This window comes from Grammomys surdaster, unplaced genomic scaffold (genome assembly GCF_004785775.1).
Source record: "Grammomys surdaster isolate TR1022 unplaced genomic scaffold, NIH_TR_1.0 126248, whole genome shotgun sequence".
Lineage (NCBI taxonomy): Eukaryota > Metazoa > Chordata > Mammalia > Rodentia > Muridae > Grammomys > Grammomys surdaster.
In genome coordinates this window covers 4,988,177-5,002,003 of record NW_021621048.1, presented here as the reverse complement: position 1 = coordinate 5,002,003, position 13,827 = coordinate 4,988,177, and the positions used below count along the sequence as shown (strand labels likewise).

Here is a 13,827-nt window from a genome sequence, read left to right as displayed (position 1 = left end):
CAGACCTCAGCCATCTCACACACACTGGTTACAGAAAGGCCAGACCTTGGCCATCTCACACACACTGGTTGGCAGTCAAGCAAACCCATAGCAGGGATGTCATAGATCCTGAGATGTGGACCTCTGGCAGTGAAATAGCCTTACTCAGAAACAGTCTTCCTTTACTAGGAACTTCTTGGCGTTATGCCTCACAGTGCCACAACAGCAGAGCAGAAGATTGCAGGGCTTAAGCTAGAATGTCAATTGTTCCTTGCCCAGAAAGGAAGACACCTTGTAAAGATATGGAAAATAGATATGTTTTGTCACTATGACCAAAATAACTGAAAGACACAGCTTTGTGATGAAAAGATTAATTTTGTATGGTTTCAGAGAGTTTGGCCTGTGGCTGACTGACCCATGTGTTGAGGGAGCCACAGACAGACTTGAGGTGGAGAATATACCATTTCTAGTGCCCCAGGCTTATACCTAACAGGGCAAACTCATTCCCAAGTTCTTATTTCTAATGAAAGTGAGTGGCAGTGCTGAGCAGAGGCCAGCCCTGCCTTGGGTGGAGCAGCATGGGTCTCCCAGCTCTTTTGTGGTTTTGCTTGACATGGCCTTTTATAGTTTGGTGGCTCAGGAAGTAAAAAGGAGGGACTCAGCAGATTTTTCCATTTTTTTTTCTTCAAATATTCCTTTAATGTTAGTATTTCTGGCGCAGGGATTCTTGATGTCCTAATTAATTGTTCTTGATGTTTTCCTTCAAAGCATCCTTTTGCATTTATGAGTCTGGCCATGGCTTTTTGTCCTTACTCTTACATGCTGGTTGTTTCCTGCGACAAGAGAAATCCCTGTCTCTGTGGCCAGGTAAACGTGGCTGAGCTCAGTGGCAACTCTGGAGGGAGGGAGGGATGCAGCTTTAAGAAATGTCAACTGGCAAAGGGAATTGGAACACTGGCTGATAGGGCTGCCAGGCACTGCCTGCTTCTCACTGCCCACTCTGAGGTCTGCCTTTAAAATCTTTTGTTACTCCACAATACATTTTCAACTGCATTTGAAGTAATTAACATCGGGAATAGAATCCCGTTGTCACATTTAATTATCAGATAACTGCTTTCCTTGGGAACATCTGACAGTTTTGTCCAAAATGTTGGTCTTAATCTAAAACCACAGAGAGACCTCTGACACAGTGAAAAGCTGCCAGAGTGGCATTTATGAAATATGAATGGCTACATGTCTAAAGAGGGGGTGGAGAAAGCAAGCCAGGTCTCATCTTAGGAAGAAACCCCTCAGCACAAAGGGAAATCACAGCTGCACTCAGCTGAGGGGGCTTCAGGGTCACATGCCATAGGGAAGGGTTGTACCCTGTGCTTGTCTTAAAGTGCTGAATTTTCATTGAGAAGGTAAAGTGGTCTGACCCTGAGTTCTAGGTCCTCATCTGCCAAAAGCTAAATTCCAGAGCTTCTGTCAGTCTGTTATCTGGAAAGCAACTAGCTGGGAGGAAAATACTAAGTGGCATAGATTTGAAAAGAGGCAGCTCATTTCTGTGCATCTTAGGAACCTTCAGAGAATCAGCTAATATATGCACTGAGGAAAAAAAAATCTGTTACCCTCTGGGTAGTGTCTTGTAATAAGCTGAGAGTGTGAAGGCCATTAACAGTATTAGATATTAGGTGCCTAATGAATTGTGCCCATTATTGGAGATCTTCTGTGACAACAATTCCTTAAAAGCTACAAAGGGTTGCTTCCGCTCAGTCATAGAGAGAAGATGCTATTACAGACTTCAGGAATTACCTCCAGGAGGAACCCCAGTTAAAGGAATGCTGGGCAAGATCCGGTACTTACTATGTGAGGACTATGGCCACCGCATCATTCAGCACACTCTCCCCAAACAGCAGTGTGTATAGGTCAGGGTCCACATGTAGTTCATGGAAAATGGCCAGCACTGTCACTAGGAAGACACACATAAAGCATAAAGATGACAAGTTAACTAGGACACAGCCACAAAGTATGTCTTCATTGTAGTCACTTTTAAAAAGTATTCATTAAATACTGATGGTCCTAAACTCACCCTCCATACCAACATGAGATCTTAATTCAAAAACAACAGATTATGTCATTCCCCTACTCCCCCACCCGCGCAGTGAAGAAGTTCTATCCATGCTTACTTTTCAGAGATGCCTCTCTCTGTACACCCGACCCACCCTTTGCTACTCCCTGAAAGTCACATTGGACTTGCTGCAACTTTCTAAACACACTGCTGTTTCTTACCTTTGTGTGTGTGTATTTGACTCCTGCTAAAAGGGCAGAAATTCCTTTAGCATCTACTTTCATTCACCATTCCCTCATTTCTTATATGTGCTTCATAATACGCCCCGCGTGCACGCACACAATCACAGACACACAGACACACACAGACACACAGACACACACACACACACACACAGAGAGAGAGAGAGAGAGAGAGAGAGAGAGAGAGAGAGAGAGATTCATGCTTCCGAAAATCATTTTCTTCATTCTTTAAGGGTCTTGAGAGAGACTTCTTCCAAATCCTCTGATCTCCTCAGCTTTGAGCTGGCTCATTCTTTTACAATCCTAGCATTTAGATCAAGTCACAGACTTACAGAAGAGACTGAGCTCCCTGGGAATAGGGTCCAATTTGCAACCTTTGGTATTTATTTGACCAGCATGCTATAATCATTTGATAAATGAATGAAGGAATGGATAATTGAATATCATTGCAATAGCCTACCACTATGGATGGAGAGGCAACTAGATCCTGGCTCTCCTTTGCTTCTGAGAGCACATTCCACCATAGAAACTGACTCAGGGTTCTCCAGAGCAGGACCCACTCAGTTACTACATGCTCTTGAGCACTGAGCCTTTGTGAATCTATCACCGCTATAAACACCACACACTGAGTATCTGTGTTTCTCAAAACTTCCTGATGACTCGATGTTTGAAACAGTTATGCAAAGTATGATCAGCACTCATTAAGAAAATGACCCACTGAATTGCTTGCCAAGAAGGAAAGAGAGTGCTACAAAATTATACTGATACACATGGTTAAAAAAAATAAAAGGCAGAATGAGTATTTTCACTTCTGTTCTTTCCTCTCCTATTTCATGAAACATGAGGCCAAGATGTATTCTGTAAATGGAGTGCCAGTTGTGTTTTGGGGGAGGGGAAAGAAAGTGAGTTAAGTGTGAAGGTTTTACAAGTAATCAATAAATTTGGAGGTTGCTCTCTCTGCCACAGTAGAAAACAATTGAAGGTCTTTAGTAAGACGGTTGACACACTCTGATTTGAACTTGGACATAAAGCTCAGACAGCAGAACAAAGGTAGAATAGAGGGGTGGCTCAAGGCCTCCCTAGTAATTCCAGTAAAAGATGGGTCTTGCTGGAGAGGAAAGGGAGAGGTGTAGAGTTGGGCTCCAAGCACTGATGGCCATGCACATCAATCATTGTATGTGCAGCTGGCTCAGTGACCGCAGTGCTTATCCATGACTTATTTATTGGTTCTCATTTTCCCAGCCCCACAGCACTATGCTGCTATGTAGCATGCTGCTTAGTGACTGGATAAGCAAGAGTGTGGTAAAGACAGAGAGGAAGGGACAGCACCCCCATGCTACTTGGAGAGGAGGATTGGTGGGCCTTTGTGCTTGAGAGATAGACGGGATTATTCCAGATTCCGACTTACTATAAAGTATAATGAGTATGCTTAAGATAATGTATTACATACTTGAAGATTGCAAGAAAGTAGATTCTGAATGTTCACATTACAAAACAATAACAACAACAAAACCAAACCAAAAAGGTTGATGAGTGTGTGAAGCGAGGCACTTACTAATAGGCATGACCAGCCTTCCTACTGTTCATGGGCATAAAATATATCACATAATATAAACACAGAGAAGCTGTATTTGTTAAAGCATTTTATCTTTCTTTAATGACGTTTTTTAAAACAAAGAAGCTACTGCCAGGATCTAACAGCAAAACAAAGGGGAGCGGGGTTGGGGGGAGTTGGGTCATGAATTAGAATGGCAGCAGGCCTGATTCCTTTTTTTAAAACCAAGGATAGAATCAATTTCATGATTCAAGTCCAGAGGGTCCTGTTAATCATACCAGGTAAGTGGCAGAGATCTCCTCTCAGCCCCTGAGTGCTTTTGAGCTATTTGCTACAACAGGGAGCCTCTGCAGGAAGAGATGGGAGGGTCAGAAGTCATCTCTCTTAGGTGATCTCTTTCTCCATCTCAGGTTGAGTCAAGAGCCTGCATCTAACCCAAGCAATGAGCTTTCAATTGAGGTTTTAGTTAATAACATTCTCCTTTTGCTGGGATCTTGTGGAATAAAATATAAGTTACTCTTTAGGAGAAAATTCTATCTCTGCAGTTCAAGTGGCAACTTCAGCTTCTGGGTATATTTGTTCCTGAACTCTGAGAATAGCTTGTGACCCATCTCTACTCTTGGGGAGGTTTTCTAGGTTCATGTGCAACTGAAGGCTTGGTTTCTTATTCTAACATTCCTGCTCATTGATATCCACACTGTTCTATGAGATAGATTCTGCATTTTTCCAAAGAGAGCGTAAGGCTATTTTGAGGAAAGTATTTATCTGTATATCGAGTTATATTCAAAAATGATCTGACATTCCCACAATTCCTCCTGAACAAAGAACTGTGCTCTGCTTCATAAACGATATCCCACACAAAAGAGAAAGCTATTACTTTGCGCATTCCTATCTACCCTGTGAAGAAACAGAAGAGCCTCAGAATAAAGCCAGCTAGTGTGTCCTAGAGGAGGGAGTATTTTGTCAGGATGGCAAATGAGTTGAATAGGTGAGTCAGGGAATTAGACACCCACTCTGCTCCCGAGCTTGGAACTTTTAAAAGAACTCATTTAGTTAGTTCACAGACAGCACTCAGTTTTACACACAGTGCCCTACATGCTTAGCTGCCCTGTCCCAGTTTAGACTTTCTTGAAACAGCCACAATGTAATTCATAGCAGGCTTTCCTCAGATCTCGCTGGGTTGGGGAAACTAGCCCTAACTCAAAGCTAGGCTAAAAATAATTAGTACTTATTTAAGATGAACTTTTGGTGACCTCAAGAGAACATTCTAGATAGCAGGTGTAAGAATGCTTCAGAAAGGGAAAGGACATAATCACATTTTCAGAACCTATGATTTTATTAAAGGACTTGACCAATTTTGCCTGTATCACATTGTGGTCCACATACATCTCATGATAGCTGGGCTGCTGCTTCATCCATGGTTGGAAATCTCTTCTCTTATACCTTCTAAGGCCAAATTTTTAGTATGCATGTATGTATGTATGTATGTATGTATGTATGTATGTATGCATATACATATTGTTTTTTTTTTCCAGACAGGATTTCTTGGCATAATCTTGGCCATCCTAGAGCTAGCTCCGTAGACCAGGCTGGCCTTGAAGTTTCTGCTTCTACCTCCTGAGTGCTGGGATTAAAGGTGTGCACCAGACTCACCTGGCTTGTTTATCTATTTATTTTTAATTTCATTATTTTATGTATATAAATGTTTTGCTTCCAAATATATATATCTATATATATACATATATAGATATGAATACCACATGAGTGCTTGGTGCCATAGAAGAGTGTCAGAACATCTGGGAATGATGTTAGATGGTTGTCAGCCACCATGTAGGTACTGGAAATCAAAGCCAGTTCCTCTGCAAGAGCAACAAGTGCTCTTAACTGCTGAGCGATCTCACAGCCCTAAGAACTGATTTTTTTTTTCTACAGAAAAATCAACTTTGTTTCTCAAGTTGGTGATAAGGGATATAAGTTCCTGTGATGCTAAAGAAGATTCCCATTCACACAGGCATGTGCCTTCATTTAGGACATGGAAAGAGTGTGACAACCTAGTGACTGACAAATGCCAGGGAACCATGGGAGAATTCTGAGTCAAGAGCTTGAGCAGCCAAACGGGAAGAATGAGAAGACTGTGGGTGGCTGTACGACTGGGGTGTACTGGTGAGGTAAGATAGAGAGCCACTGTGACATCATTAGAATGCAGAACCAAGTATGGCTTTCTTCTAGATATTCAATGTTGTAGGTTGGGTAGAATAAGGCAGAAAATAAGAAGGTTGAAGACAGAGGCTAGAATCTAAGGGAACTAATAGGACAGGATCTGAAGAAGGCGGGAGCAACTGGGAGTAGCAGGGAAGTTATGTTCTGAGGCATGAAAGATCGCCTGCTGCAAGCTGGGTACCAATGCATGACTGGGGCCCCTGGAGGGTGGACATGATTGCAGTATCTCCAGCAGGGGTGAATCCAAGGCTTATGACAAACTATTAGAATCAAATGGAGACCAAATTCCAATCTGAGAGAAATCCAAACACTGAAATAGTGTGATATTTGTATTAATACCATCATCATACAGAAACTCTTAACTAGTCTGATCTTAATCAGAAAGATAGTAAGAAAATATTCTTAGAGTAAAAAATACAGAAATTGACATGAAGCCCATCAGAATGCCAACATATTGACTGCTAAATAATGCTCTGTGTATTTTTAACTGCTTGTCTGTAAATGATCGCTCTCTGGAAGCTCTGTCAGTGACTCTGAAGTCTTCTGAGTGATTTAGTGACAGTCCATGCCTTAGAACCTTTGTAAACAGCTCTCTGACCCACATTTTCTTGCTGTTTTACAAGGAATTTAAATTTCAAATGGTATTTCAATGTACCAGCACTCAGCAATCTAGCAAACGATCTGCCTAGGTCGATAGACAATAGGACACAATAGTTTCCTCCCTTGTCATTCCAAGTCATCACTCAGTGTTGTCAAATGCTGGCTCTCTTTGTAGTACTTGCTATTGCTTTCTGTGCAAATCAGTATGTATAACACTTGTCCATGACATGTGAAGAATCAGAAGTGTTCAAGGCTTCTGCAGCTGAATCCTTGTTAGCCATGACAGATGTTATTCATTTATTTATATAAATGAGGTAGCATTCTTCTCTTGTTAAAAGAGTACTGTGAACTGTTTTTCCCCTACAAATGGTTTAAGTGCTCAGAGGAGAGTTTCAAAAATAGTTTTAGCTTTGTAGGAATAGACTAGAATATTGGAATTATTTTGAGTCTAGACCTTCCCTCTCCATGCACTTGACTATGAAATCAATTCATGAATGGGTTTTACCAGTGGGGCTCTGCCAATCATAACAATAGAAATATAACAGAATTCTACCCTTCTGAACTAGATCAAAGAGTGATGGCAAGTCTGGAAAGCATGTCATTAGATCCTACTTTGTTGAGATCATTCTAAATTGTATAGTCCACAAAGCATCACAAATGACTTAGGCCTAAAACATGACAACTGTATCTGACCTCTGTAGTCATACATATTTGTTGAGGGTAATATTTAAAGCAGCAGCACCCGATCTGGCTTGTTCTTAAGCAGCCACCATGTTCCCGACCAGACAAGGCCTGAGGCCAAGAGCAGCAGCATGTTCCCACCTCCACTGCTCAGCTCAGACCATGGCTGAGGCCGGCCAGAAACACCGGCCCTGCCACCCACAAGATGCCATCGTGGTGGCTAGATCAGCCAATCCACCATGATGTCCACAATGCTTGGTTGAGCCCCATAATACCCATCATCCCGCAGTACCCAGTAGAATGAAGACTCTTAATACTTAATGGCTATCTAATTGGTACATGTATTTGGTAATGCTCAATTAACAAGATGCCCACACAATTAGAATTGCTAACCCAATTAACTAACCTAGATATGAGTAACTATCTGAGACTGCTAAAGACACACAGACGTCTCCAGCCACCTTCCCTCCTGCTCCTACCTTCATCTCCTCTCCCCACTCTCCTTCTCCCCTCCATCCTCCTCTTCCTTCTCCTCTTCCTCTCCTTCCCCTCTTTGCTCCTCCCACATTAGCTCCTCCCCAATTGCTCCACTGCAAACAATGTAGTAGCAGCAGGAAACCATCCTGCTACACATATTTTAGGCATTGAAGTAGTAGTGAAAAGATGTTCTATGTCAGCACACTGTTGCAATCCTTTCAGCCAGGTCTCCTTGGGAGAAACAAGCTCTGGTGGCCAAAGTAGTGATTTGGAAGAGTAGACCAGGGATTGCTTGAGTTTCTTGAATAATACTCAGGAAGATCTTCATGGTCAAAACTATCTTCACAACAATGGGGAAGTGCTAATTGCATTTTTTATTCTTATTCTTTGGTTTACTAAAGTAGCCTTTACAAAAGGCTATGTGATAGCATTAGTACAGCATATTGCATTCAGGGGCAGATGTGAGGATCCTGTCTTTAATTGCTCATATCTTACATGGAAGAAGTTTGCAAGAATATAAGGAAATGTTGCTCCTCTCCTTGACATAATTTTTGGTTTCTCTTGGAAAATAAATTTATCTTTCATATGTTATTTATAGTCAAATATACACGGTATTGCTACTTTAGTCAACAAAATAACATTTTGAGATTTGTCTTAATTTCTAGTTGGATAAATAATAATGGGTCCATCAACAGAAATTCTTTGGGGTCTTTCTTATTTTGGGTGGGTTGTGAAGAGCCATATTATAAAATGCCTGAGAGTGACTGTCCTATGATAGGTGGGCTTATAATGGCTTATTTTCTATGCACTGAAAGTGGCACTAACTAAGCATCCTGTTTGAGAAAGATGAGGAAATGTTTCCCTCTGTTAGTTTCTGAGGATCTCAGTTTACATGCTGGATCCTCACTTAGAAAGGCTCTCTGTGTCTTAACATCTTTTGCCATGCAGTAACCCACTGACTCTGAGTGTAGATGCAGAAGATTCACAGTAACTCTCAAATGAGGAAACAGTTGTCTCTTTACATTAACCCTAGGAGCCTATTTTTAGTGTCACAATTCCATCCCTGGTATCTGTATTTGTTTAAGGCATTCTTTCAAAAGGTTAAATATTGGGAAGTTGTTTCTTTAATGGAAAGACGTACAATAAAAGCATAGACAATCACAATCCCATTCTTGAATTCATAGCTGCATGGTGTTTGAGAATAATTGATTTCACCTTTTGCTCAAAAGCCACAAGTACATCCCCTACTGGTCTTTGAAAGTAGAAAACAGTAACCAGAAGGTCATAAGATTTGGCAATGAGAAAATCAAATACTAGCATATAAATGCTGCAAAGAAATATATTTATTAATCAACCCAGGCAGGTACTAGTTCCTAGCTCTTATATCTGGGAATGTATGGATTGAGACCTGCTTGGCACTTCAGCTAGTGCTTTAAAAATTCCCCCAAAGGTATCTACAGCAAGAATATTCTGAATTTAACATTAGCAGAGAACATAAACATTTAACAAAGACCCAATTTTCTCACCAATGTGGTTTAATGAGCCATGGTACAGTTTAATGGGGATCTGTGCAATATACCCTCTATCCAAGTGAAGATGACTCAGCCAGCCACACACAAGAATTCTCCAATCACAATGATTGCTTCAGCACATTGCCATTTTAAAACAGAAAATGGCAGGCCAATGTTTACCTACAAATCATGAAATATATTCAGGGCAAAGGCCAGTGAAAGAGCAGCCAAAATTAGTGATGGCTCACTAAGAAATCATCACTTGGAAGTAAACATAATACTATGGCTTATTACATGGAATAATTGTAAGGAAAACAAGAAGTCAAAAGAGCATTGGGTCAGTCATGGTCATGGGTGACATCGAATAGGAGTGCTTCATAAAGTTTTCTTACTATAAAAAAATATGAAACATATATTGCGTACAATAATTTCCCAAACTCTGGATAAGGATACTAAGGAATATTACATAATAGTTCCAACATGGAGAACGTGCCCAAGGGCAAATGAACATGATACTGAGAAGAATCAGCACAGGCATGGGAAAGAGAAAAGATAAAGATTAGACTGAGGAATTCATCAAGGACTAAGGCTATTCTTCAGTGGTAGAATTCATGCCTAGCCTCACAAGGCTCTGAACTTGTTGCAAAAGGGGGTAGGGTGATGTCATGTGCTTATCCTGCCTGAGAATCTGAACAATACTCCCTTCCCAAATCTGTCAACTAACAATACCTGGAACATGTCAATATATTTTATTATACGACTACAACAGCTCTTGAATGTAAATAAGGCAGAAGACCTTAAAATGGGTATTTTATTTTAGTTCAGCTGAAGCAATATGGTCAATCCTAATCACATGAACCTGTGAGGGTGAAAAATTTCCCTAACTGTCCCCCAACTTTATGTACTCTAAAACAAAACAAAAACAAACAAACAACAACAAAAACATAACCATCAATCCATCTATTTCAATTTGTACTGCCCACATACCCTTGGATGTGGAGCCACCAGTAGAGTATGATCAGTCTACTAGAGGCCACTCCCTTAAAGAAAACTTTGATATTCCTTCAAAAGCCACACCAATTGTTTATAGCTCCCCAGTCAGGGATAGAGGATGGTAAACCTCTTCCCTCATTATGCTAGAACATTGACGGGTTTGAACTTTATGTAGGCAACCCCAGCTGCCATGAATCCATGAATGTGGCAATCCTGTCATGTCCAGATGAGACTGTTTAGTTCCATTCCTCTCTGACTTCCAGCTTTTGCAATGTTTCTCATTTCCTCTCCTGAGATTGTTGCTGAGCCTCAAAATTGGAACGATAAAGTGTGACATGGATGACCCACATGTGGCTGAGCACTCAGCTGACATCTATTCTTTGCACTTTGATCACTTATGAGTTTCTACATTAATCACTACCCACTGCATAAAAAAGTCTTCTTGGATGAGGTCTCAGAGATATGCTAATCTATGTGGAGAGATGCCCATTTAGAAGGATATTTAATACTATGTCCCTTTAGCAGAAGAATAATAGTAAGTTTACCTCTGGGAAACCTGAACACCCCAGCTATGAGTTCTCTGCCAGATTTACAATAGCAGACCTGTACCTTCTCCTATAGAGCAGGCTTCAAATCTACTCATAGAGAAGTTGGTTGCACCCCATACAACTATTACAACATACTGCTATTGCACTCCTAGGCTCATCTTGCTATGCCAGGTATCACTGCAGTTCAGAAGATTCACAGCTGGGTTAGACTCTTGATGATTTATTTCCCTCCAACAGCATGCATAGCAGCTTTTAGTGCTGTGATGGCTAGCTAGAAGAGAAGACGCTTTCTGATCAGCATCAACTTGATTTTCCCATGTCCTGTAACCAGTGCATGTGTTGTCTTCTGCAAGATGGTGGTACCATCAAATTCTGGTGGGAAACCAAGAGCAATGGCAAAAGCCTGTAATATTTAAGGGGTCTTTGGACCCTCAGACCTAGAGGAGATATCCCACACTTGGTACTGTGCTTTTTAATTTGGCAATCTTTGGTTGCTGAGATGAGCATAATCCCCTGTGCAGGGTAACTCCAATTAAACTCTTTTTTGTATGGGTATGAATATAGCTTATTTTTTTAATGTAGGTTTCCATATACTTTCCAAACATGCTGGGTGTTAGCCCTCTCCTGTTCCCTTCCTCTGCCCTACCCTGCATTTCTTTCTTCATCCTCAACTCCCTCTTCCATTCATATCATCTGTGTTCTATTATCCACTCTCCTTCCTTAATGTCTTTTTTTCTCTTCCCCACCAACAGTCTATTTCTAGTTCCCTGAATTCCTTGGATGTTCCAAATTGAACACACAAGTCTAAGTATTTGATGTCTAGAAATACAAATGAGAGAAATGGAGGGTGAGTACAATCAAAATACATTGTATGATATTTCAAAGATTAATAAAAATATAAATAAAAAAGAAAAGAATGTGTTTTACAGATAAAGCTTTGGTATTTATGATGCAGAAAAAGAAATATGGGGATTAGGAGATATGAGACAGCATAGGAAGAGAATATTTCAGTGGAATAGGTCTAAATGATGGAGACACTCTGTTCTGAGAATGTGTGCACTTGCTGCTGAATCCTCACCTAAGAACCTGAGACCCCTGGGGGTTGGCCACATCTTGAGCTTCCCTGATCTCCTCCAGGCTCTTTGGCATGGCACTGAACACTTAAGGGCATAATAAATATTCTCCTTTCAGTAACATTTATTGCTTGTAAGTGAATTCACAATTTGTATGCAAAAAATGATTGTCATTAGTCATGATTCTGTAAATCGTTACCAGCAAAACACCTGAGGCAGAATAAAAATGAATCTTATACAATAAAAATAAAGGAGACGAATCTTCTTGGGCTAGTGTGAGAGAATTTACTAGAGGGGCGTGAATAACAGGAACAGTCAGGAACATTCTAAGTGATAGAAGGGTTTATTATTTTTTTTTTCTGGCTTTAAAATGTAGACGCTGATTTGCCAGGGCAGAGGGAGGGGTCTTGGACATCAGTGGATATCTCTGTTAGTGAGCAATGATACCTCAGCTCTGTAGTTGTAATAATCTGTATTCTGCCAGAAAGCTGGATGATCTTAGAGAGAGAGATTCTTCTTAGAACTTATGAAAGGACCCCAACCAGCTAAAACCTTGACTTTGACCTTCTGAGACTCAGCAAAGAACTCAATCCAGCTGGACTTCTGACCTTCAAAGTGATTGAGATAAATTTTTAATGCCAAAATCTGCCAGATACCTGGTGATTTATTATATTGCTAACACATTAACACATCTGGGCCCCCTGGACCATAGCAATCTGAACAAGATGGGTGTGTTGGCTTTAGAACTTTAGAATCTGAGCTCCTGAGTAGGGATATGGCTGGAATGATCCTACTCTCAGCCATTTCAGAGCCCCCTTTTGCCCCTATAGCACCACTGGCATAAAATAAATCACATACACAAATCCATGTTTCATGTCATGCTTAACAAAAGCAAGCTTGTACCAGAGGTTAAAAAGGGGAGGGGGAGTAAACCATAGGATTCTGCCTAAGGGCCTATGGGAGCTGAACGTCCTTCCTGGTGCCGTCATCACACACAGCACACCATATCATCCAGTCTCTCTGAATGTGTTGTTTTATATCTCAGAGTCACTGTATTCTCCAGGAATCATCCTGTCCCACTGTTGTGTATACTCACCATGAGGAACTGATGCTGACTGGGACAGGGTTCAAATCAGGGTGCCAGGTCAACAGTCTGGGCAAGCCAAGTCTTGGGAGAATAAGTATCAAGCTGCAAAGAAGCTCCCACAAAGAGACAGCAACTACTGGAATTTTCACTTCTGGGTATTTTTTTAAATTATTCTGAATTTTCTATAGTAAGTGTTTAATATTTTTAGGCTCCAAATGAGCAGAAAGCCATGCATAAAATTGGCCAAGCTTATAAACATAAAACATGGTGCCCAGAGTCCCTTTCTCAAAGCCACAGTTGTCATTCATATGTCATCCACACTAGCCATCCTGAGTGCCTCTTCTGTGCTTCCAGATTGCTGATCCCTCTTTTTGTGCACAGACTCTGGGCTCCCCCTATCTCTCCTTTGTTTGGGGAGACTGCCTGCCCTCCTGTGGTTTTCCTTCAAGCTCTCTGACCTCTTTTCTCTGTCCTTCTATAGCTCGTTGCTTTAACACAAACACTGTCCAGGAAACCATCCTCAGCCTGCTTCTCCCCATGGAATCTCAGTCTCCAGCCTTTCCTTCTCTCTCTGTTGACACACATCCAGGTCTCCAGCTACCTCCCAGGCAGTTTCACCTGCAGTGGCTCTGTGTATCTGTCACTGGCAATGGCTGTTTGATTAGTTTTCCACTCCCTGGGAGCAAGGCTCCATAAATCTGCTTTTCTTGAGTCTAAGGAATACAATGTCACCAACCCAGAAGCTTTCTGTTTGTGTTTTAAGAAGATAGATAGATAGATAGATAGATAGATAGATAGATAGATAGATAGA

General features: G+C 41.1%; 1 protein-coding gene across 1 annotated transcript in view; it reads right to left on the bottom strand.

Annotated features, from left to right (window-relative positions):
* Slc9a9 (solute carrier family 9 member A9) overlaps nucleotides 1–13,827 on the bottom strand; it is a 521,462-nt gene that overhangs the window by 345,024 nt on the left and 162,611 nt on the right. Inside the window, exon 6 of the mRNA XM_028758965.1 lies at nucleotides 1,825–1,930. Within this exon, the coding sequence (XP_028614798.1) occupies nucleotides 1,825–1,930 (106 nt within the window). The remainder of the gene's footprint in view (nucleotides 1–1,824; nucleotides 1,931–13,827) is intronic.